General features: G+C 34.2%; 1 protein-coding gene across 1 annotated transcript in view; it reads right to left on the bottom strand.

Annotated features, from left to right (window-relative positions):
* Positions 1-8,929: 8,929 nt before the first annotated feature.
* The window catches only part of LOC102810394 (solute carrier family 15 member 2-like), a 43,067-nt gene continuing 25,712 nt past the window's right edge, over positions 8,930-26,284 (bottom strand). Inside the window, exons 9-21 of the mRNA XM_085495510.1 lie at positions 25,973-26,061; positions 25,539-25,619; positions 23,951-24,085; positions 22,878-22,916; positions 21,068-21,238; positions 19,967-20,092; positions 18,060-18,230; positions 15,933-15,979; positions 15,603-15,761; positions 14,816-14,930; positions 13,827-13,964; positions 13,143-13,250; positions 8,930-12,634 (exon numbers count right to left, since the gene is read on the bottom strand). Of these exons, the coding sequence (XP_085351636.1) occupies positions 12,428-12,634; positions 13,143-13,250; positions 13,827-13,964; positions 14,816-14,930; positions 15,603-15,761; positions 15,933-15,979; positions 18,060-18,230; positions 19,967-20,092; positions 21,068-21,238; positions 22,878-22,916; positions 23,951-24,085; positions 25,539-25,619; positions 25,973-26,061 (1,586 nt within the window). The 3' untranslated portion in view covers positions 8,930-12,427. The remainder of the gene's footprint in view (positions 12,635-13,142; positions 13,251-13,826; positions 13,965-14,815; positions 14,931-15,602; positions 15,762-15,932; positions 15,980-18,059; positions 18,231-19,966; positions 20,093-21,067; positions 21,239-22,877; positions 22,917-23,950; positions 24,086-25,538; positions 25,620-25,972; positions 26,062-26,284) is intronic.

Raw genomic sequence — 26,284 nt, 5'->3', positions numbered from 1 at the left:
CATGAAAAACCTGAAAAGAAAAGGAATAAAAGCTTTATTCTCATTAAAGATCAAAATTGGATCTGGTAATCTGGACGTGTCCATACTACTGTCACTATTTGATAAACTTATCAGACCAGTTATTGTGTATGGAGTGACATTTGGGGAGAAGAAAGTTCTACAAAATCAATTGTAGAGGATGTCCAGCTTACATACTATCGGTACATTCTTGGTATCTCAAAAAATACACCAATCATGGCAATATATAGTGAATTGGGAAAATTACCTCTTGACTTTTTTATTAAGAAACAAATGATAAAATATGCCAATCGTATTGCAAATTCCACAAATACTCTACTTCAAGAAGCATACTATGTCAATAAAATTATTAAAAGTAAATGGTTTAAAAGACTTGATTTGATATTAAAAAATATAAACCATTCTTATCTTTTAAATGAAACAAATATTATCTCATTATCAAAACTAAAAACAATTGATGAGAAATTAAAAGAAGAGTTTACAACTGAGTGGAAAAATGAAATAAATAATGACAATAGGAAAAAATCAAATTCTAAAAATAAACTAAGAACCTACAAACTTTTTAAAACCAAAATTGAACAAGAAAACTACTTAACAATTATGAAAAACAATGAACTTCGCAAATCCTTAACAAAATTTAGACTTGGCAACCACTGTCTGAAAATTGAAACAGGCCGGCATATAGGTTTGTATTTTAAAGACAGAGTCTGCAATGTGTGCGACAATGACCATGTTGAAGATGAACAACATTTTGTCATAAATTGTCCTCATTACAACGAAATAAGATCAAAACTTTACATTGTAGCTAATAAATGTATACCAAATTTTGACAAATTTAGTAATGAAAATAAATTCATATCATTACATTCGGTTCAATTCCTTTAGCGCAATATTTAAAAAACTGTTTTAATACAAGACAGCAGCACCTACAAAAACTAAGCCAGTAACACATTCCTCGTATACAAATTTATCTTTCTTTTTTTTTTTAATGCTTTTTTGTTCCCTTACTTTTTATGTAGTTATTTTTCTTTTACTAATATTTGATTTGTAACCCTTTTCATCCCCTCCGGGGGATGTTGTGTGTTAATAAATAAATAAATAAATAAATATAGCCTCGTTGAAGTTGGTCGGTGATTGAGCAGTGAATTACTCACACGGAGGAAACCAAAGAATGCAATTGTAAATGCTGACCACATCATGAGTTGATCAACTGGTAGGAGTGACTGCGAATAACATTTTTCAATGTTTGTAGAAGACTAATGATGACGGCGAGACAAGTACGAACTGGTGCGCTGTGTTGTCATTTTATTTCTTGGTGTGTCCGGTGTAAATGAGTTCAGTTGGGCAAGTCTTTGTGATCTGTCTCGATGAGTAATTTCATTGTGGCTGTGAGATATAATTTGATGGTGTTGTAGGACAGACGAGAGAATGACAGGTATGTGACGAAGAGCATTGTGGAGTACTGTGTTACAGGTAAGCTGGGAATTCCATGAGAGTAACAAAAGTTTGTATGATGAGTCTGTCCTGTAGCATATGTCCAACGAGTTGACTCGGCAAAGGAATGGTATGCATAGTGTCTGGCTAGTTATTCAAAGTTGCCTACAGCACAAGCTTGTGGATGTAGTTGGTGTACTCTTGTATGCTGACTGGTTGTTTTTGTTTTGCCGCTTCTGATGTGATCTGACAAAATCGTTGGATCTGTAGGCGAGACAAAGCATCAGTAACATTGCTATTAAAACCTCTGATATGGGTGACGATGACATGGAAATTTGATTTTGCAGCCATAAAGAATATTGCCTGTACTAAAGCCATGATGTATGGACAATGTGTGGATCCCTTATTCAGATATGTACCACACTCTCATTATGGCAATGGAACAGGACACGTTTACCAAACCATGAATTCTCCTAAATTAAGCAGGCTGACAAAATGGGGAGAAACTCTTTCCATGCAATGGAGAGTTCAGGACTATTGGTAGGTAGGATTTTTTCCCAGGGTGAGGAAAACCATTCGCCATTGAAGTAACCACCACAACCAAGTGTCGATGACGCATCAGTGTAGAGATCCATTTCAGGTGTGGCAGTCCAAGACGATAGCAGAAAACTAGCTGTTCCATTTCATGTTGGTAGGAAATCTCTGCACCACTGTAGATCTAGGTGGAAAACTGCTGACAGCTTCAACTTGTGATGGAGTGAGGCAGCTGTAGATTCCAGGTTGATCATACGTCTCAAAAAGATTCGCCAAACTTTACATGCAAAACAAAGCGTGTTGATTAAAGACAATAGTTCACGTTTAGTGCATACTATAATTTCTGGGTGATATCATACAGTTTGTCAGTTGGTAATCGCAGAACTATGTCCACTGTGTCTAGTTCGATGCCCAAGAATGTTAGTCCAGTTGTAAGACCATCGTCTGGTACGATAGGGACACCAAGATTTTACATAGTATATACTTGTTGTTTCAAATGATTATTTGCATTAAATGTCAACTAAACCAAAATGTCCCATTCTCACACTGGTCGATTGGTGTTCTGATTTGCTCTATTGAAAATAGTTGTGATGTAATATATGCAGATTGATTTACTGACATTAACAAGTAAAATGTGACCAGTAATGATTGACAGATTAGACCCTATATAATGAGGGGAGGCAGTGGTAGAATCTGATTTTTTTGATCTAAATAAGATATAAAACTGTTCCATAATCTCTCTTACTTGCATCTGGAAAATGGTGGATTTGGAATTAAGTCACCCTGCCAAACCCAGCAGGCTTGAAAAACCTCTGTAAGAATGTTGATTTCAACTGTGGCAGATCTGAAACCCAGTTTTGACATGTCCACAGTTTGTCATCGCAACCTGTTCTACAGTGGCACAAGTCTTGTAGAATTATTTTGCCAGGTAGGATAAATGATACAGTGAGTCCAAGTGAGTCATAAATTGAACTGATAACAGACAAATACCTCTATGAGTAGAAGGCCGTTTCTGAATATCAATGCTGAATCATAGTAAATCAGATTCAACTTCCCAGTATATATCAAGTGCCTGCTGTGTTGGAAGATCATTACAACCTAAATTCAACTGCTTTAAATCTTTGGCTCCTTTTTTCCATAAAGTATGACTATAACTGATCCACTTCATTGATTTGAAACCACCAAGCAGACAAATATTCATAAGATTCTGCACCAAAGATATTGCTTCTGTCCCAGTGAAACAAGCCATCTACATAAACAAATATTTTAACAGTACATCACTTACCTCTGGTTTAAATCTATCAATGTTGTCCTCTGCTGTCTTGTGCAGTGATTAACAGATGGGCAGTCACTCTGTATACTTCTGGTTGGTGGTTTAGATTGTCATTCGGCCACCAGTAAAACGTAGACAATGCAGGTTCCTTACGGGACTTTTCACTTGATGGAACATGGTATCCACATCTGCTACTAACGCAACTGGTTCCTGTCGGAAACGTAATAGTACACCAATAAGGTTATTTGTTCAATCAGGACCTTCCAGTAAAAGGTCTAACATCGCCCCTGGAACATACACAGCATACATAAATGCCTTATAATCAGAGTGAAACTTTGAATCTTTCTCCACAAATATATTCTTGGAAATATTTACGTCTATCATCAATACTGCGTTCTGGAAAGTCAAGGTTCATGGACTTGCTTACCAACTGATCAAATTCTTTGAATTCTTCCATTCTCTCCATGCCAGTCACTTCTCCCCTGTTGACAGTAATAGAGTTTTACGCTACACATTCTGTCTCCATTTGCATCACAAACAACATTCCATGCAACCCATTCCATTGCATGCATGCATGTGGACTCAAACGTGGATAAGTTATTAATATCTCCATTGGTGTATATGGATCTGGTATACTGTTTCCAATAAACAAGCCAACTTCTGCATTTATCTGGGGAAGATCAATATAATGCATGCGAGGTCATTTTTGGTGGCATGTGGTGTTGAGCAACTGGCATTTTGTCTTGGTGTATACCATGGAAAGCTTGACTAATTTCACATTTATGATCACACACACACACGCCTTTAACAATATGTGTTCATGGTGGTGTTCATATACCCATTGTATCAATAGTAATTGTAGCCTTGCTACAAGTTACTCTAAGTTTTCTCATCAAGTTTTCTGTTCTCACTACTCTCAGGATCAAGAAACGCATATTTCAACAACCACATTACCATTTTTTGCTTGAACCAATACAGGATTTATTGCCATGTTGCACTCAGTGTCGCCGGCCCCCCATATGACTACCTGGTTTTTGGTTAACACTTGCACATGCACTTGTGGTTTGGCTACTTGACCTCCCTGGCATTGAGTGCACACTTGTTACGACAAACTCTCTTTTGATGCTCTGGCTTCAGACATCCAAAATAACTCAGAAATTTCAGTTTAACATCATTAGACACCCCTGTGAAGCGCTCAAACCTATCTAGAGCATGGTTAGTGTGTCGTAGGCACAGGTTTTTTCATATGCCATCTTTACAGATATTTTACTGTACTGTACTCTATTTCTCTATTGTCATGAAAGTGAGGTGGCAACTTCCTAACAAGTGTCTTCATATTCTCAGAGTATTCCATTTCATTGCCACGATAATTTGTCTTGCATGCTCACATTCAGAAATAAAGATCGAAAATTCATCCAATGCTCTAGGATCATCCACTTTTATAAGTGACCACTCCATGACTTTCTTACGAATGCATTGGCAATCAATCGGTATATTGCTTTGAATCATTCATTTTCGTTCCATTGCTCTCTGTTATTGCTACAATACTTGCTTTTAATTGCCAGACAAATTTCTTGTAATCTATGCAGTTACCTCCAAACTTTTTGATATCAGATTGTGATTTCTTTAATTCCTTTACCACTACCAGGAAAACTTCCTCCAACGATCTATTACTTGTGACTGAGGACCTGCAACTAGTATTGCCACGGTGACCATCAAAGCAATGCTGACCATGCGTATCATGCAAACCACCCAAATCTACATCATCGCCACACCACCATGTGCAGGAGACCCTATCATCCCATAATTCAACATATGACCCTGATCTAAACCTAAATAAACATCGGTTTGCCCACATTTTGTTGTTCACTGTGTGATGTTGTCCTTGAAAGAGCAATTTCAGTTTATAATTCTAACTGCCCCTTATAATTGCAGCTTGGCTTGCTACAACTTTTGACATTGCCTCAATTCAGCTTTCTTCTGGTCTTCCATACCCTTTGCCGTAGCTTTATGTTGACATCACCAAACTGTGTTTCCTTCTCTGTATCCACTCTTTCACTTTCACTTTAAATTCTCCGAAAGACTCATTATGGTTTTCAAACCAACTCTGGTTATCTGCATGTTGGTCATCAAAGGAAAGCATTTGTTGATATGCATCGTGACTAATTAAAAAGTCCTCATATATCACCATTCAGTGTGTTTAGGTCTTTCACAGTGAGTTCAAGTCTGCTTCATCTGTCATTAATTGTAAGACTTGATTTGTCTTTCCATTTAACTGCTTACATAGCTCTTTACGTTTTCTTTGCCTCACCTCCTTAAAGTATGCCTTTCTCTTCTCAGTTGCATTTTTTGTTCTGTTACCCATAATTGAGATCTGTGATGCATTCCCAACATTTTCTGTGACTTTTGTCATGCACCTTTTCTCCATATTGTCACCAGTACTTGATATCTCTGACATCGTATCTTGAGACTAGCAACCAAAGTACGTCAATGAATGTTGTAGCGATTATGAACAGATTCCAAGATTACTGGGGTCCAATACACGTGTGATGTGACCCATGAAAATGTTCACTGCTACTAGAAGGTCAGTTGAGTTTCTCCCTTGTCCCTTGCCAATGGATGAAACAAATCAATATACACAAATATAACTTGCAACTAATTTGTTCCAGTCCCAACATTGTATGTCAAGTGACAATTGACTGCAAACAAATAAAGTCAATAAGCAAATTGCTGTACATAACAATTCACGCAGTAAATTACAGCATACATATAATAATATAATATAATAATGAATTTATTGCATCCTTAGAAATAATTTCCATTGGTTGACAGCAATAAAATGTTAGTAATACAGTACAATACATATAAAACTAAAGTAAAAGTAAAATGTCAGTTATTGTTATTACATGACTTTCAGTGCCCTCAAGTGGGTAAATTCACATTCACTGAATTCTTATAGTAAATATTCATGCAAAGCAAATTTGACATAAACACATAAAATACTGAATTAAGAAAGCATTCAAGTGCAACATGTCAACAAGAATGAAAAAATGTGCTGTAAATAGCGTCAAGTTTAATTAATCATAACAACTATATGATGTAGTGTTTACTGCACATGTTATTGCATCATAATCTATTATCACTTGTATCGAGCCGCATGGACAGTCTCAGCACCTATAGATATTCTCATTGTATTTATAGATTGGCCCAGCAACCAACAAAATTCTGTGGCTTTCAACAAGTCAGACAACTTTTTCACAACTTTCTCTGTCAGCCATTTTTCTGGCGTCAGTGACCCCTGACCTTGGCTTACCCAAACCTGCCACTAGAGGCGCTGTTTGCTCATCAGGCTAAACATATATGTGCATTGTTATATAATGAAGTATGCACTAACTACTTTTTTAGAATCCAAATAACAAACATAATTTTGGCCATAACATCAAGTGTTCATCAGTAGACCTTAACATAACGAATCATTGCAAAAATCTGTCAATAAATAACTACATTCTTCAATATCTACAACTTCTAGTCAGTCAAAGACGTCGTCCAGCAGTGCATAACCTGAAGAAAAGATAGATAAAACTACAGCAAGAAAATCAACCAGTCTGATAAAAAGCCAGCCATACTGCTACCTAAATGTGAATTAGGAGTGGAGCAAAATAAAATCCCAATGACAGAGTGAGGAAGTGCATACCATAACCTCATAAATTTATGAGTGATACAAAACCTGGAAAGCTAGAATCAATAATCTGTGGTAATTTGTCATTGAACAAAATAATTACGCCACCATCCATCATTGAATGCATTTGCATATGCTAAGTATATTGCAGTATATTGAATGGGACATGTTATGTTTGGGAGACAGTTTTGAATATTAAAATATTTTTTTAGAAATCTCCCACCATCAACAGTGAAAGCAAATGGGGTTTCAATTATCCTAGATCAAGACTGATCAATGTCAGATTAGATTGTGGCAGCCACTGCATGCCCTTCAAGTTGCTGTGCCTTTTTTCAAGTCAAATTGTTGTTTTCCAAGTTTAAGAATCTTAACCATTGTCTTGAAAAGATCATCATTGTAGTTGCTGCCTGTGTATGGTGTAGCCTCGTAGTTTATTTATGTATTGGTCTTTGTTAAAAAAAAAATACCGAGGTTTGTGAGTGTTCCATTGCTCGTGCAAGTATTTAAATAACTGAAAATCTGAAAATAATTGCTATTCAATTAACTATCTTCTTTATTCTAAATATAGCAGATTTCTGAATATTAAATGGCGGCATCAGATTTACTTGTTTTACATGTTCAAAACCAGCTCTTTCTTGATTAGACACACTCTATGTATGTCACCTTTCCAACTTCCTTCTTCATAGCACAGCATGATGAGCCACTGGGCGATATGCTGTAGACATTGTCTTTTTCTTTCACAATGACAGGATTGACGAAACTTACTGTATTTCCTACTTCACTTCAGTACAGTTATATGCCATCGATAGTAAAAAAAAACATTCACCAAATGATCTATGATTTTATTGTAAATTTTACACTACAATACTTTTCATTTGGAATATCATGTGATGTTTATTGACTAGATTGAAATTTGTACACAGGATTATTCATCATTCCAGACAATTACACAACTTTTTTGTCTAAATATACAACTAAGGTATGGGGCCATTCCAACTTTTTCAATGGTGACATTTTTTTTCAACCGAGAAGATCATAGGAAACATAAAATACTAAGGTTACTGGTATGTGGGATGGAGGTCCACGTTAACCATATGTTACCATATACCATACCCTTTCTATCGTTTGGTTGATTTTGCTAATTATCCATTAAAATTAATATTTAAAAAGTATTTAATATCCTTTGATTTCTTTCTAATTTTTTTTAATTTGTTTCATTTTTACAAAACAGCAGAAATACCAAGTTGGCCATTATTTTCATATATTGACTGAACTATTAGAGGTCTTGTTAGGGCTACGTAATGTCGTTGAGTTCTATGTACAATGCAATGAACTACCTTTTGACCTTGGGTCATACAAGGAGATGGAATATCATTTTGTAGGTATTTGCCCCCGTTATCGTCGTATTAATCGTTCTCTGTGCGGTTTTGCACTAACCCCACTTACAACAAATTTGTTTCGCTAACAAGTTCAAGAAATGATACCAATTTAAACCAGTTAGCTAGTTTTGTTTATTTTGTCATGAAAAACAGAACTTGAATATATTTTATTGTTATCATTGTATGCATTAATTGAAATTGTATTTTGCTTGTGCTTGGCAATAAACAATTGTACGTTCCTATCTTGTACTGTATTGTGTTTAAAATAGGGTATTCGCTCGTTTCTTCTGACTCATCAAAAACATTTAAGTAAGACATTGATTGTATATTTACCATGTTTTTATCCATATTATGTCTGCAATATCTCTAGAATTCTGGTATCCAGTGGCTAGATGGATAGCACTGAAATGCAAGGTTTCTATATTGTTCGGAGGAATAACACTGAAACCATCTTTTTGCTCAACAGCAAGTGAATGCCGGCCATGCTTATGACGATCTATTTATGTTGTTGGTTGCTGAAATAAAATCACATGGATATCTATGGAACGGAACAACTATGTCCAAGTACAGTATCTTACTCTCACTCAAATAATAGAAATTACGAGTCACATATTCCCATTGCATTTCACTGACACTTTATTAACATTTATACAAATACATTTACATAAGTTTACAAATACAGTGGACTGCTAGGATAATATATATATATTTATATATAATATATACAGACAGGAATCACATTGCAATTTATGGGCAGCATCAATAAAAATACAAAAATCTAAAAATTAATTAACATACAACATGAAGTTTAACTAATTTGCAACCCAAACTGCTTCATGAAATTCATAACTTTGTGAAAAACATGAGAATTCATAATTGTTTAGAAATATAAATATTATCTTAATATTCATACTTTATCTTCCCATGCTCTAGAAACTAAGTACCATACTTCAATTGTGGTTGGTGAAACATTACCATCTTACAGAAATTGGAAAACAATTGTTACTATGCCTTTCCATGTTAAAATGATATTATATTTTGTTTGACAAGAAGTTGATAGTTGCAATACAGTCAAACTCAGTCAGTGATCAGCTCACCTCATAGTGATTGCCTTTGAAGAGTACTAATTCAATTTACATGTGAATTGTCCTTTATATAATGTGATCTTTTCCACTAGCCTCATGCCTTGGTCCATGGAACTTTGAGATTCACTTGTATCCTGGGACAAGGTACATGTCGACCCTTCCACTATTTTGGTCAAGTGTACTGTTGATCACAACATGATGCAACATGAGTACACTAGTCTCTACACTGAAATAAAAAGGCAGTGGTCTTCGTTCCACACATGTGGGACATTTGTGTTGATAAAGATTCTTTTTCCCACAATCCAATGCGCTCTTCTAATGAAAATCACGAGTACAAGTTTGATCTGGATGCAATGTGCACTAATTACCGCTGATGACTCCTTTGATACCTTCCAATAACCAAACAAATTACCTAGTTAAAGCCTGGTAATGTTTCAGTTTGTAATCGTTGGTCTGTGCAACAGTCCCAATTTTGTTCATATGAATCCCATCTCATGGATGCGATGACCACCACCCTTTAACTGTATCATTGAAGCTTAGATGTTTGCATTGGGTGTACTCTGTACTGAGGTTACATGATAACAATTAGGATTTCAAATATTACATTGTAAATTAACATACTCTAAGGTTAGATCATAAATGTAGTTTCTAATCTGTCAAATCACAAGACAACATTCAATACAATACAATACATCCATTATTAAACACTTTAATACAACAATGCATTTTAAAATTCAAGGACAGATAGACAGTCACAGGATAAACTGTCCACATAGCAATACAATGTAATGAGTTTAAAATACAATTATCAGTTTTTATGCTATATACTTTTATAATAATAATAAAATACATGTGAATAAATAATTTCTTCTCCATCTGACTTTAAAATAATCAGAACAGTTTGTAAATGACGTGTTGATATGTCATTAGTGAATGGAAGCTTAGTGTTAAAAGTTTTATAATAAAGAAAATCTTTTTGTCACCTATTACAAAATAAAAAATTTTCTCACTTTTTTCAAAGTTTTGATCAAGTCTTGAATTAAATTTAACTGAAAATTTGTTGGAGAATACATAAAAATTATCAAAGAGTAAAATAAAAATTTGGGCATGAAGAATAATATTGCTCAAAGGGTTAAATATGAGATACTCAAATAGTACTTACTTTGATTTCACTTGAAATTAATTTTCGCTAATTTCACTGGAGGAACGATTCGGTGAAAATGAAATACAGCAAATATACAGTTTTCACTATATTTCACATTCAACTCATCGAAAATCAGTGAAAATACAATCCATGAAAAACACCCAAAAAAATTTTCAGCGAAAATTAAGTCCAGTATTTTACAGTATTCAAGAATTCAATTGACAACTAAAAAAGTCCCTTTAATATACCACATCGAACAATCTATGTATGTGTATACCTAAAATATTAACCATATTAGGGTTATCCAGTAAAACATTGACACTTGTTTTGAACTAAAATGTTCAGCAACACAGACACCAAATGTACTTACTACAAATAACAAGCAAACTATGATAATTTAAAGTTACATCATAACATGGACTAAAACAGCGCATGCATCAAGAAATATCATATCATATGATAGTTTATATATTTCAGTTGTTAATTTGTTTTTCACTTGTAGGACAAAGAAGGATTTCATTTTAGGAAAATATATCATTAAAAACAGAGACTTGAAAATTAAAAAAAAATCTGTATGTACTTAGAAGTTGAAAATGAAAATTTCTATGTTGACATTTTCCTTGTTTAGAAACTGAAACATTGTAAAACTTACTGTTATATTGTTTAAGTACGAGTATAATAGGTTGTGTGACTTTAATGTAACATTACTTATATTAAACAAGTAAATGACATACTTTCTGTTTCAATTAGGGGGAAATGTTATTCACTCCTAAGACAAAGTAATATGACCAAAAAGCAAGATGGCTGCAAGTCTACCTTTGATCCAATCAATTCAATTGTCATGGATATGTATCTCTACATGTATACTGTCCCAAATATAAACCAAAAAACTGTTTATGGCTCGCCAACTCGTAACTTTCAGAAGTTATAATCAGATTTTGAACAGGACCTTAGTGGAAGGTTACTGGGCTTAAAATGACAGTGAATTGGCTGAAAAGGCTTGTGACCTTTGACCTCCAACGAGCAGTACACAAAGACAAATGCTGATTCATGTTAACAAAATATGAAAATATTAAAAGAAATAATATAAAAGTTCACTAAACAACAGTTTTGGAAATCTTGTAACTGAATAACAAATGTGTTGAAAAAAATGAATACCTCCCCAAAGAAGTTTATGTTTACAGTAGTGTTTGCTTGTTTGTTTGTCTGTTAGCAGAAAGTATAAATAGATTCTCATAAATCCATTAAATTTTGGTACAACTATGTGTATGTGTATTACCATGGAAACACCAATTTCACAAATAGTTTTCCATTTCCATGGATGGATTTTTAATGATTATATGAACACGGGAAGCAATTGATTAGATTTTGGTACAGATGTGATTACAGCTACCATGGTAACAGAAATTTTGGGAATGAGTATATGCATAGTTAATTATCTCATCAAATGAATTCTGTCTATCTTGTATGTAACCATAACAATATTTTAGTTTGTAATTATGCACCACTCAATATTGCAAAACAAAATAATTGACAATTTTCAAAATTACCTAAAATTTGTTTTAAAACAAAAATGCTGGGTATTTGTTGGTAGCCATTATTTAAAAATAATTTTAAGTATAATTTTATACGTTGTTGATAGTATTTTGTTTTTCATTTCATTTCATTTCAAGAAATTATTAAAAATGGTTGACAAAGGAAATAAACTGATGAATCCGAGCTAAAGTGATAATTTACAATTTGTTTTCCTTCATATGTGACTGAATGAATAATGGGGACAAAGATTTTATCAACTCATGATTACCAAAGACAGTGAAAACTTTCAGCCTTAATGTTCACAACTCATCCATAATGTTCTAATTTACCCACAATTCCCATCTATCAGTCTTCTTTTTTCCCTTCTGTATCCGTCAATGATAAAGCATCAGCAGTGTCCTCTTCAATATGGTCGCCTAGTTTCAGCCGGTCATCATCATCATGAATGTCGTCATAGTGACTAGGAGTGGCGTACTTGTACCAGAATGACATGACAACAAAGATGAAGAAGACAACCAGCATCAATCCAGCAAAGAAGAAAAATTGTGTAGCCTAGAGATAAAAAAAAATGAAAGAGGAATAAAATGAATTGTGAAAGATTGAGGAACACTATTACTATCATTACTGAAGGCTGCTTTCTGCACAAACTTGTGTTTAACGTGTTCTCATCCTGTTCCAAAAAGTACAATTATAAGTTTCACAGAATTATCCAGCACTGGGAGGGTCATGACACAACAATACACAAAACAGCCTGAAACTAATTTTTGCAAAATCCATTTAAGTACAGAATTTTTTTTAAATTTTTTTATTGATATGAAGCAATAGTGCTGTGTATGTTCGAACATTGAGGACTAGCATAGAGTAAACAAACACCGGCCGGTAATTGGAACGGGAACACAATTTATTCAAATGAACATCTCCATATATAGAATTGCACATCATTGATATGCTAATGTGATGATGTCATATTCTGGTCATACAAAGTTAATACACTACAATAGTATCAACAAATTTAGATACATGCTGCCAAAGATAATGTTTTACTAAAATATCCACTTACTTGATTTGAGAAGAACTGAGCTCCAGCAACAAGAACGACAATTAAATTACCAAAACACACTGTCAACAACCAACACGCTTGTAAGCAGGACTTCATACTTGCTGGTGCCTGCGAAAAAGCAAATAATCAGACAGTTAAACTGGTCACTGGTAGCATAGTGGTTGTTGCATCAGACTCATGATCCGTGGACCCAAGTTCAAATCTTACCTTAGTCTGAACACCTAAAGGGTCAACCCCTACCCTGGGTGAGTATGCCACAGACTCAATGGGAAGGCCAATTCCACTGGCCGAGATTCATTCACTAATAAATGCGACTTTGGGGGATACCTTAGTTAAGGTTTGCAGGTGCTTGTGTTAGACAGGGCCTGGTTGACACCAGACAGTAATCACAGTTTCTAGTGAATGATTTATACCTGTTCTACTGTGATTGGTTACATGTATATCTTATTTATACTAACATGTTCTCAACCAATCATGGAATTGTCTCTACCCATATTTATCAAGTACCTTAGTAACTTGACCGTTGTTACTAGAATAAATTATTTTATATAAAACAATGCAAGTTTGAATTTTCTTTTATATTTCAAATAATTTTGTGTTTTTATGTTAGACCAGTTTATGACATTGAGCCTCACTTGACTTTTCTTTCATGTGTGAACTACGAGTGTGAGTGCTGTTTTTTACCTGAGCATACGAGAACTCCAGTCCTGTAATAGAAAACATTACTTCACCAGTTGTGATAAGAACATACTGCGGTATTTGCCAAAACACAGATACAGTGTTTGCAGGAACAGTTTCATGGAGAACCATCATTCCTGTGGCCTGCAAGTTTAATATTAATACATTTATTAGTCTCACTTCAACTTTACAATAAAGCAGCGGGATACAAGTAATGTCGAAAAATAAATTTGCGATATTCCCGGTAGATCGAAACAAATGTGGCTGATCTTTTTTATCACTTATTTCACAAATGCACAGCACCCTCTGTTGACAAACTGCTGAAACCTACAAAATGTGTGTTTTTTTAGCAAAAAAAAAAACACATCTCATTGCCCCATTTTTAAAAAAAACAACCCAAAAAACATTGTTTTTTTTTGTGAAGGCCTAATCCCACAGAGATTCTCTTCTACTCTTCAGAAAACGATGCATGTATGCCAGGAACATTGATTGGACACTTAGAGGACGGGAACAGTTTACAGTTACAATTGTTATCATCTGCATTCCATTGGACATACGTAATGTAATTGATGGTCTGGGAGGAATACATAATATAACTTTCTCACTAAATGAATATTAGATTGTTCAAATAAAACACTAAATACTTTTCTCATCTTAGGATAAGTGAATGTACAACCAACTGCTACTAGCAAATAGTGATTGCTACAACTATTTACATATGATTGTATTTGTATCAAGTTTAAATCTACCTAATCCCAATTCTGGATACTGGTGTAGATTTATACATATACCAATGGGAATTTGGTTCACATGTGATTGTGTTTGTCTGATTGACGTTTTGGATAGCACATTTAATTCTTATTTGTAGAGATGGCCACATAGAAATGTCACAAAGTCCCAAACATTAATATGGTTCATTTGACACTATTATCAAATAAAATTATGATATTAACTCATTCCTTGAATGTTAAAGATAAATTCACAAATAAACTCACAGAATTTGGGTCATTTGACAACTGGAAGACAATAGTGTACACTGCTCCATTGAGGAAGGAGATTTTACCATTTGGTTGACAGTAAGAATCATTCATATAGATGCATACTCTGTAACTGAAAAAAGAAAAAAACATTTTTTTCCATACATGTATCTCTAACATAAGTGCATATAAACCATAAATTGTTACAAAATGAACAAGTCTGAGAAAGAACCACTAATAGTACCTTTGTAGTGAGTATGAAACCCACAATGCTGACAGTTTTGAAAAAGAGGTCAAAAATCAGTAACTATCAACTTTGTCAACAGCACAGCTAAAGAATTAGCCACAGCTTAGGGAGTTTAATGAGCAAATAATAGATATACTATACTTCACCCAGTGGCCTTTCATGCACAATTTATTAAAAATACATTTACGATGTGAAAATGATAAGGATGATTAGGGAAAACAGTTAGAGACAAGATATTTGTTGTTATCTTTGTTGTGGAATGTTTACTTCGTACACAAAATTGCAATGAAAGCAATTTCTGCCATTTTTTTTAATCATAGTATAAGTCAAAATTCAAAACTATTGGCTGTTAATTTAAAGAATAAATCTTGTTATTGGGGTTAGACTCTTGTTAATGCATAGATCAACCAGAGTCTTCATGATATTTGCAGGAATATACCCTAAAAAACTTGTTTATCCTGCAAGTAGTTTGAATTCCCCATACAAATCCCTGGAAGTTAATATATATTGAATTTACAGTTTGATCATGAAGTTAATAATATAATAAATGAGACTTACACATCAGGTTCATATAAATCCCATTTTGATACATAAAAGTGACTTGTATCATCAACTCTTGTGACATTAAATTTGGAATGATGATCTTTGTCCTTTCCTTGTATTTTTATGAGATAACTGTCTTTTGGTGGTCCTGGCATTGTAAGAGCTAACACAAAACTGGAATAAGACAATATAAATTAATGTAAGACAGAATAAGGACATTAATCAAACTTAAGTTTGAATAATTAATGATTTTTAATACAAGCAGTATTGTATTATATAGTTTCATTCATGTCTGAGGTTCCATTCAGAGATATTTACAATGAAATTCTTTCTCTTCAGACTTACCTGGCATAGGCTAAACCTCTCTCTGGTTTTTCATGTTTATCTGGGACCTGAAAAACAGAGTACAAATAATAGTATGATCAGATTAATAGTATGTACAATATTGTGTCATGAAAAATCACTGTGCATGCCATTAAATTGACCATGAGGCAAATCGCACACCATCTAATGTACACCACTGATCTCAAACTTACCAGTACACCCTCTAATTCACTTTCCACCACTGATCTCAAACTTACCAGTACACCCTCTAATTCACTTCCACCACTGATCTCAAACTTACCAGTACACCCTCTAATTCACTTCCACCACTGATCTCAAACTTACCAGTACACTCTCTAATTCACTTCCACCACTGATCTCAAACTTACCAGTACACCCTTTAATTCACTTCCACCACTGATCACAAACTTACCAGTACACCCTTTAATTCACTTCCACCACTGATCACAAACTTACCAGTACACCCTCTAATTCACTTCCACCACTGATCTCAAACTTACCAGTACACCCTCTAATTCACTTCCACCACTGATCTCAAACTTACCAGTACACCGTCTAATTCACTTCCACCACTGATCACAAACTTACCAGTACACCCTCTAATTCACTTCCACCACTGATCTCAAACTTACCAGTACACCCTCTAATTCACTTCCAGCACTGATCTCAAACTTACCAGTACACCCTCCAATTCACTTCCACCACTAATCTCAAACTTACCAGTACACCCTCTAATTCACTTCCACCACTGATCTCAAACTTACCAGTACACCCTCTAATTCACTTCCACCACTGATCTCAAACTTACCAGTACACCCTCTAATTCACTTCCACCACTGATCACAAACTTACCAGTACACCCTCTAATTCACTTCCACCACTGATCTCAAACTTACCAGTACACCCTCTATTCACTTCCAGCACTGATCTCAAACTTACCAGTACACCCTCCAATTCACTTCCACCACTAATCTCAAACTTACCAGTACACTCTTTAATTCACTTCCACCACTGATCTCAAACTTACCAGTACACCCTCTAATTCACTTCCACCACTGATCACAAACTTACCAGTACACCCTCTATTCACTTCCACCACTGATCTCAAACTTACCAGTACACTCTCTAATTCACTTCCACCACTGATCTCAAACTTACCAGTACACCCTCTAATTCACTTCCACCACTGATCTCAAACTTACCAGTACACCCTCTAATTCACTTCCACCACTGATCTCAAACTTACCAGTACACTCTCTAATTCACTTCCACCACTGATCTCAAACTTACCAGTACACTCTCTAATTCACTTCCACCACTGATCACACCCTTACCAGTACACCCTCTAATTCACTTCCACCACTGATCTCAAACTTACCAGTACACCCTCTAATTCACTTCCACCACTGATCTCAAACTTACCAGTACACCCTCTAATTCACTTCCACCACTGATCTCAAACTTACCAGTAGACCCTCTAATTCACTTCCACCACTGATCTCAAACTTATCAGTACACCCTCTAATTCACTTCCACCACTGATCTCAAACTTACCAGTACACCCTCTAATTCACTTCCACCACTGATCTCAAACTTACCAGTACACCCTCTAATTCACTTCCACCACTGATCTCAAACTTACCAGTACACCCTCTAATTCACTTCCACCACTGATCTCAAACTTACCAGTAGACCCTCTAATTCACTTCCACCACTGATCTCAAACTTACCAGTACACCCTCTAATTCACTTCCACCACTGATCACAAACTTACCAGTACACCCTCTAATTCACTTCCACCACTGATCACAAACTTACCAGTACACCCTCTAATTCACTTCCACCACTGATCACAAACTTACCAGTACACCCTCTAATTCACTTCCACCACTGATCTCAAACTTACCAGTACACCCTCTAATTCACTTCCACCACTGATCTCAAACTTACCAGTACACCGTCTAATTCACTTCCACCACTGATCACAAACTTACCAGTACACCCTCTAATTCACTTCCACCACTGATCTCAAACTTACCAGTACACCCTCTAATTCACTTCCACCACTGATCACAAACTTACCAGTACACCCTCTAATTCACTTTCCACCACTGATCACAAACTTACCAGTACACCCTCTAATTCACTTCCACCACCAATATCAAACTGGGACACCAACAATCTATAAGCTTCTCCACCATCTAAATCAGCTAATAGGTTAATAGGTTGTCCACTGCAATTCTGACCATCAATGTCCAGGTCAATTGAGCCGGGGATGGTCAATACATAGTCACTATGCTACAAATAAAACAATAAATAATTGGTATAATTCTACATAACTCAGTCATCAGATAATTTCAAGCCGGGATTTCAAGGCAACTAAGTTATCCCCCAAAGAAAAAAACACATGCTGCCACATTTGTCAATATTGTTTTGAGTGCTGTTTTCATATAATTAGAGTGTTAGAGGCAGACATCTTGGATTTACAACGACATGCACAGGGAATGACCTCAGATCATAGCCTCGTTCTGGCTCTATGCTAATTCAAAAATTACACGCTAACATCAATAATGACATATTGTAACAAATATGTGTTAGTTTAGAAGCAGATACATTCACAAAATTATTAATAATAATAATAACTTTATTACACTACTAAAAAACCTTCAGAGGGTTTTTGTATGGTAAGGAACATAAATACATACAATACATAAGAGATAAAAATAAAATGTTAGTAAAATAAAATAAAAAAATAAATTAATTACTTTCTGTGGTTTTAAAAATTGTGCTCTTTAAGTATTTTGCTAAAGCTATATTATTCTCCATAATCTTTTTAAATATGGAATTCACATCCATTGTGTAAATATTTATTGAACACTCATCAAACAGTTTTTTTCTTTGTTCTATATAGCCAGTACAAAATAGCAGGAAATGTTTTTCATCTCCTAATGCTTTAGTGTTACATTTATTACAGTGTCTATTTTCTAATTCTATTTTGGGCTTTGTTCTTCTACCTAATTCTATTTCTAAGTTGTGGTCACTCAGACGGAATTTTGAAAGCATTTTCCTGAGGCTGAAATTTGAAATGTTTTGCAAATAATTTTCCATATTATAGCTTACTTTGAATAGTTTGTATGTTCTCAGTTTTGTTCCCCTATTTTCATTGGTTTCACTGAAATTTAGTTTTTCTCTCCATCTTTGAATATAAAACTCAGATAGTCTGAGTTTTACTTTTTTTAGTATTTGATTCCAATTTTCCATATTGTGATCATTTTGTATTTTAATTAGATCATGTCCCAGTGTAGCATTAATAGTCCTTACCCAGTTTGAATTAATTTTTATCATTTCATCCAGGGCTAATTTTAAAATGTGATTATCTGGCAGACTATATAGTCTATGGCAGTATTTAATTTGAGCCAAATTAATTTTTAATTTTACTGGTAACCTACCAAGTTCTGCTTTCAAACCACTAATTGGCGTCATTTTACTCACTCCTAGGATAAACCTGTAAAAATGACTGCAAACTTGCTCTAAACTGTTACTGTCAGTTGTGATTTCATTGGCCCAGATTTCTGCACCATACATGAGTATAGGTGAAATTAATTGGTCGAAAATTTTCAAACTAAGTGCTGGTGAAATTATTTTGTGGTTTAAGACTGTTTGTCTGATGCTGAAAAGAGCCTTCATTGATTTATTTTTTAACATAGATAAGTTTGTTTTAAATTTCCCATTTGGAGTAAATATTGCCCCTAAATAGCAAAACTCGCTAACAGCTGTTATGTCTTGGTTGTTGATTTTAAAATTCATGTTTTTAATCAGTCTGTTGCTGCAATTAAATACGTTAATACGTTTTTTTCAAATTGTCCGTTTATTTAATGGCGCAGAATGACAACAGTATATAGCACTTTAAACATTTTTAGTGGTCCAACTTTGTAGCTAATTTGCTTGTAGTCTTCAGGAGAATAAACCAAAGAAAATATTCAGTATATTTGGTGAATAGATGTCAAAGATAAAAGCAATGTTTTATTTCATACCTTCTTATATGGAACATACAATGAATCAAGTGAACCATGAGTTTGTTGTAAACCAATACCACATGGTGCTGCATTTATAACGGTGACACCTGATTGGCTGGATGTGGGCGGAATACGAACACCTTCCTAGAAAAATGTATGATATTACAATAATTAAGACAAAGTTGAAGATGCATGACATAGAGGGCGCTTGGCAATGAGGTAGATTAAGATAACCATACATGATTTGATCATATCCTCGGGAGCGAAGCTACATCACAGAACGTTCCACGTTGCTAAGACGTGCACCACAATACATGTATTTCTATGGGCTCTGTTCGCGCTGCTGTGGAACGCCGGTCGAGCCGGTGAAAATTCGAGAAAACAAGACAAACTCAACTTTGAAGTAATTCTGAACAACCAAATTTATATATGTTACACACGTAGGGATAATTTTATCACACTGTTCATGGGAGTCTCAACAATCATCCCAAAGTACCGTTTTCTGTGAGTTTTTGGCCTTTGTTTTCACCGCGAGGGTTGCCAGGCGGTGAAAATGCCCGGATGTCTGCCCCCGAGGATACATTTGTCATAGCAACGTAGAATGTTTGGAGTAACACAGTCACATTGCCATTACACTAACTTGGAATACATTTCATTTAAGTATTTGATTAATATGAGAAATGGTACAAGGGGTTGCTTTCACATGATTCACAAAAAGTACAACAAAACATTGGGGCAATATATGTCTTCGTGTTATTGAGACAAACTATGATATAATTTCTCCAGGGTTAACAAAATTAAAACAAAAATATAAATACATTTTTTTAAACTTATAGTTCACTTTACAATTCAACTCAAGACTGACAAGACACTCAAATCATTTCTAAGTAATTCACTCTACCACTTTTTTTCTAATATCACCATTCAAAACACTACTAGCAAATACATTTTTTTCTAATAAAGCCATTTAGTATATAGTCTTTTTCTAGTAGCTTCAGTGAGCATAATTTGTTTTCTTTTTCGTACTTCACCCTGTATGACAAACTTTGTTCTTTTTAAATGCAATCTGGAGAACAGTGTTTTAACAATCACAATAACAACTGAAATAAATGTACTTACGTTGACGTAAATCTGAATTACACCAGAACAGACGAAGGCCAAACACGCAAATAACATACCACAGCTCATGCGCTGTAAATGTGTACATCGGAAGTTACAATATCTTAGGAGTGGATAGATAATGTTGTCAAAGATAGGAATCAAAAGCAGGATGAGAAACGGATTTAAAACCTATTAAAAATAAAAAATTAAAAGGTATTAAAAAAACAAACCAGGTCATGATATGACAGAGTTCTTGTTGATCAATAGTAAACTATAAAATAAGTCTATCATTTTGAATCAGAATATACTGGGTATGTGACATGATGTACAATGTAGTGGTAAAATTACATTACAATCAGTCAAGGTAAGTAAGAGATTATAGCGTAGAACAGCATATGTTAATGCAAATTTTCTGTCATTCCGCATTTCAAATCTCGCTACATTCAATGTATGTACCAAGTTTCAACAAAGCTGTCCAAGTATGATCAACATCTGCGTCCAGCATGGCAGAAAAACATTAAAATTAAGCTGCCATTCAGCCAGCTTAAACATCTGCGTCCAGCATGGCAGAAAAACATTAAAATTAAGCTGCCATTAAGCCATCTTAAATCTGATCTTTATGCGCATACATGTATTAACATATGTGTGATATGATGTATCATCGCATAATGTATAAAGTTTGAAAATGATCAGTCAAAGCATGTCATGGTTCTGGAACAGAATTTGTCAAAAACAAAATGGCCACCAGTCGGCCATTTGAATTGAATGGATGTGCATGTGTATCCTAAGATGAATAATGTATGTATGTAAGTTTGAATGTGATTGGTCAGAAAACTCATGAAATGACAAGACACACAAACGAATACAAAGTGGTCTAGAAGTTTCCGTTTTTGGACCTCGTCCCAGTGGAAACTAACAAATATAAGAAACAAATTTTTACACCAAAATGTCTAGTATGTTATCCCTTTTATCTTCTCAATGGGATGGATTTGAATTCCACTCCTACCACCATGTATAATATTAATTATTCCAAGAACAGTATAGCAGCATGTGTCACGACGTTTCTTAAGATTTGGTCCATCATAACGTAAAATGATACTTAAAAGTCAACACTAACTTTCTAAATATATATATATATATATATATAAAGTAAACAAATCATGGTTAATATACTTCCCATCTGTATTTTTGAAACATTTAATTTGTCTATGGATACCATAATCCCTCATCTTTGTACAAACAAAATTGGTCAAGAAACATAAAACCAAGCAAGCCACTGTAACATATCATTATATCTAATGATCATACCAAGTTTCGTCAGCCAAGGCATGCCCAAAATATTCTTGATGACCTGTTGAATTTTTGGGACTTCAGTTTTTTGGACAAAAAATGGCCAACAGTTGAGTTGGTTAAAAATTATTGAGAAAAAAACAAAACAAATATATCTGCTTTTAGTACCAATTTTGAACAAAACAAATAGAAAACATTTAAAAAAATGGCTTACAGGGCCATTTTGAATCAAATCATAAAACAAAATGTGGTAAATCAGTAACCAGTCATGGTTAATGTCAATACAGAAAAATAGTTTTAAAAGTTTAAGATGTTGATTTTGGAAAGTTTCTGAACATAAATTGCCCTTAGTTTGTCAAAGGTCAACTGAACAAAAATCGAATTGACTTTCATATGTCTGAAATTTTGACCTGACAAAATCAGCCCAAGCATGTCAGAAAAGTGACTTTTAACAGCACACAGATGTACAGACAAAAAAACCCGGAAATGTAAGTTCCCATTTGGAACTATGCCCACCATATTCCAATGAATACATTACCTGCATTTGATCTGGCTTAACTGTTACCTGTGAATCACCCTGAAAACATAAAAATAACATTGTTACCGAAACATCAATGTTCAACCGAGTTACTTACAATATACTACTATAGGCAGTTTTTCTTTTTCTCCCATCATTCCATTTACTGTCTCATTCTCAACAAAATCTTTGTAGTCATTTTCATCTTAGTAAGGTCTATTGTAATATTTTCTCACCACCACAAGAATAGGGAATTTTCAGTTCACAGTGAGATCTTTCGTAATATGTGAAAGATGAGAAACAAACATCTGATTTTAAACTTGAATTTCTTTCTACAGCTCAATGCTAAAAGACTAATCTTTGAGAGGATAATACTGCATTTAGATATCTTTACTTTATCAAAATTCACCACTGATGTTTTGATGCTACTATAACCTATGTTTGTCCTATTTTTATGTTCAATTTCACGCTTGATGCGAATTCTTCCAGGGAACTGAGAAATCCTTTATTAATATTGATCAAAACAAAATTCTTGAAGCATTCCATCATAATTTATGATCAAAAAAAAGTTATTTTCTGATTAAAAAATATCAGATCTGAATAAGTGATAATTGGATACCGGTATGTTTTTTTTTACCAGGGCATACTTGAAATGTTGCATCTTATATTGTGTACGAGTATTTAATTTTTTTTTTGACGGGTTACTGCAAGAAAACTATTTTTAATTCATACAGAACATATCAGCAAGTCTAAGTAATAGTAAACAAGCCTAAAAATTGATGTATTAAAGTGGCATTCAGCCTTTGTAATGTTGTTAGAACTCACTATATAGTCTATTGAGAGGTATTTGGGCCTGTGAAAATGTGCAGATAGCGAGAAAACAGCCCAAAACAGACAGCGACTGGAGAGAATTTTATTTTTCGGTGGGACACTCATAAACAAGGAACCGAACGTCAGCTACTCAGCTTTGTCATTGAAATCAGTTGACCTAGGGAGTCTCGAGCTTATGGTGAAAGCGAGGCTCACAGCATTCTGCTTTTATACACCCTATCAATCAAAAATATGAGCAATATAAAAAGTTGAATAATACATACAAGTTGTCCATTCATCTGTGTTGCTTGTAAAGTCCATGTGGAGCCTTGCTGGTCAAATAACGCCCAAAACAGTGGTAATGGTATGTACATGATAAGGACATGAAGCATACATTTGGTATCTTCAATTAATCTTGCCTGTAGGATAAGTAGTAAATAGATCACTGTCAGCATAGCAGTTTTTGATTAGAAGCAATTACAATGAAAATTATTGTGATTTGATTTGGTAAATCAAGGGGTATTCATTAGGATGAAAATTCCAATTTTGATTTAATTGTTATGGTAATTTATGTCATCAGTTTGCAAGCATTTACTGTGGTGATTGGTGCTGATTGTGTGATACATAATTTTGTATCCTAATTTAATTTAATTTTTCATACTCACAATGCATCGTCTCCCACATGTCCTCTACCCTCTTATTCCTTTAAATTCAATTTTTTTTCCTAACATAATTTGTTGGCCATCTTGTTTTTTCCCCCTAACTGCTGTGAATGACACAGGAAGTTGTATGGTTTCATGGTGCAGTTTAAATATACTTTTTTTTTATTTCAGTGTTATTATTCATACCAAATCCTGATATGCCATTACTAAAAATCCCAATCGAATAATATTCAAAAAATAGAAATCAGAAGGAAAAAACACTTTGGGCATACCAATAAATACAAGTTCGTAAAGTCGCTTAATATGAACTGAATACTTCTGGCAACAGTGTGTGGAGAACGAAGGGGATTGTGAGGTGAACAGTTCACAAAGTTTCTGTCATTAGAAGCAAATTATTATAGCCACAATGTTGGCAGTATGCTAATTCCCCTTTGTTTTAAATATTTACTGAGATGCGCATTCTAACAAAAGAACCAAGAAAATTTCCTAACTTATCTTCTAGTAACCGTAGCGAGAGCCGGTGTCAAATTTTGGCATTTCTATGTACTGAGTATTTTTTCTATAGTACACGTATCCATGTTGAACCAAATGTACATAATTTTGCATTTGATACATGTCTTTACCAAGTTAATATGAAAAGAGCCAAAAATTTGGCAATGAGACATTTATTAGGACCCAGTGGATATATATTCACTGCTAAAAAAATTTAAAAATTAGTCTTTCAAAAAATCTGATCTGTTTATAGTATTTGGAATGATTGTAAATGTTCCACTATATGAAAAGAAACAAATTTTTAAAGTCTACATTTTTGCTGAGACACAAAAATTGGTGGTTATATTTGGCAAATCAATCAGGGTATTATCACAAAATGTGACAAAATATTTCCGGATTTTTTGCCATTTTTGTTGTGTCAGTGAATGTTTTGGGAGTCATCAATCTGATTAAAATCTGATGTAGTGTACGGGCTTTAATTATTTTGGCTATAAACTTATTTTAATTTTATTACTTTTGTTATTAATGCCTTTTTATTATTTTACTTTGATTTTGAGATTTTTTTTACACTACACTACATCAGATTTTAATCAGCTTGGGGAGTCATAAACATTCTCCTTGGAAAGTGTGAGGATGCCCTCTACAGTTATTTGAACATCACTTTGCTAGTCTACAATAGAGGGCGCTGTCACACTTAAAAACAAAAGTTTCTACTTACATCATATTTATCAGATGCATAATCCAACCAATGTTCAAATTTACGTTCTTTTCCATATATAATTTTATTCTTAATAGCACGCTGTGGATATAATCATTCAAAATAAAATAAAACATGTAATTAACAATTCAAACTATCAACTAACATATACTCAAACTCTTGAAGCTATATTGCTAGTCTGTGGATATTTGTTGCAACCCAAATTTTCTGTTGCTTATTCAATCAACTATACTTACCTACCAGTATTATCAACTAATCAACTAGTCTAGTCAATCAACTATTCTTAACTACCCATATTATCAACTAGGTTATCAACTACACTTAACTACCAGTATAATCAACCACCCCAGTAATCGAATTGGTTAAACAATCAACTATCCTAACTACCAGTATTATCAACTAATATTACATAATTTTAACCAGCTTATACTTACCCCTATTGCCTTACAGACTCTCCATACTATGTTACCATGAGACGGGTATTCTTTATAACCAACTGTATATCGCCCAACAATGAATAGTACTGAAATGACAAAATTTCAAGGTACCGGTATATTACGTTGCTTTCATGGTCACATGCCTGACCTTTGACCTAAAACATGTAAATTTTCTTTTAATTTAGCAAGAAATAAATTTTTACGAGTCAGTGCAAAATTTTGTCACGAAAATTCTTCTGGGTTCGTACAAAACTGAGAGTCAGTGACTTTTGTGCAATTCCCCATAAATGCGTCAGATGGCCATAGCGT

Source organism: Saccoglossus kowalevskii, chromosome 22, assembly GCF_978046115.1.
Source record: "Saccoglossus kowalevskii chromosome 22, keSacKowa6.1, whole genome shotgun sequence".
Lineage (NCBI taxonomy): Eukaryota > Metazoa > Hemichordata > Enteropneusta > Harrimaniidae > Saccoglossus > Saccoglossus kowalevskii.
The sequence above is the reverse complement of the archived record's forward strand: the minus strand, read 5'-3'. Positions and strand labels throughout refer to the sequence as shown.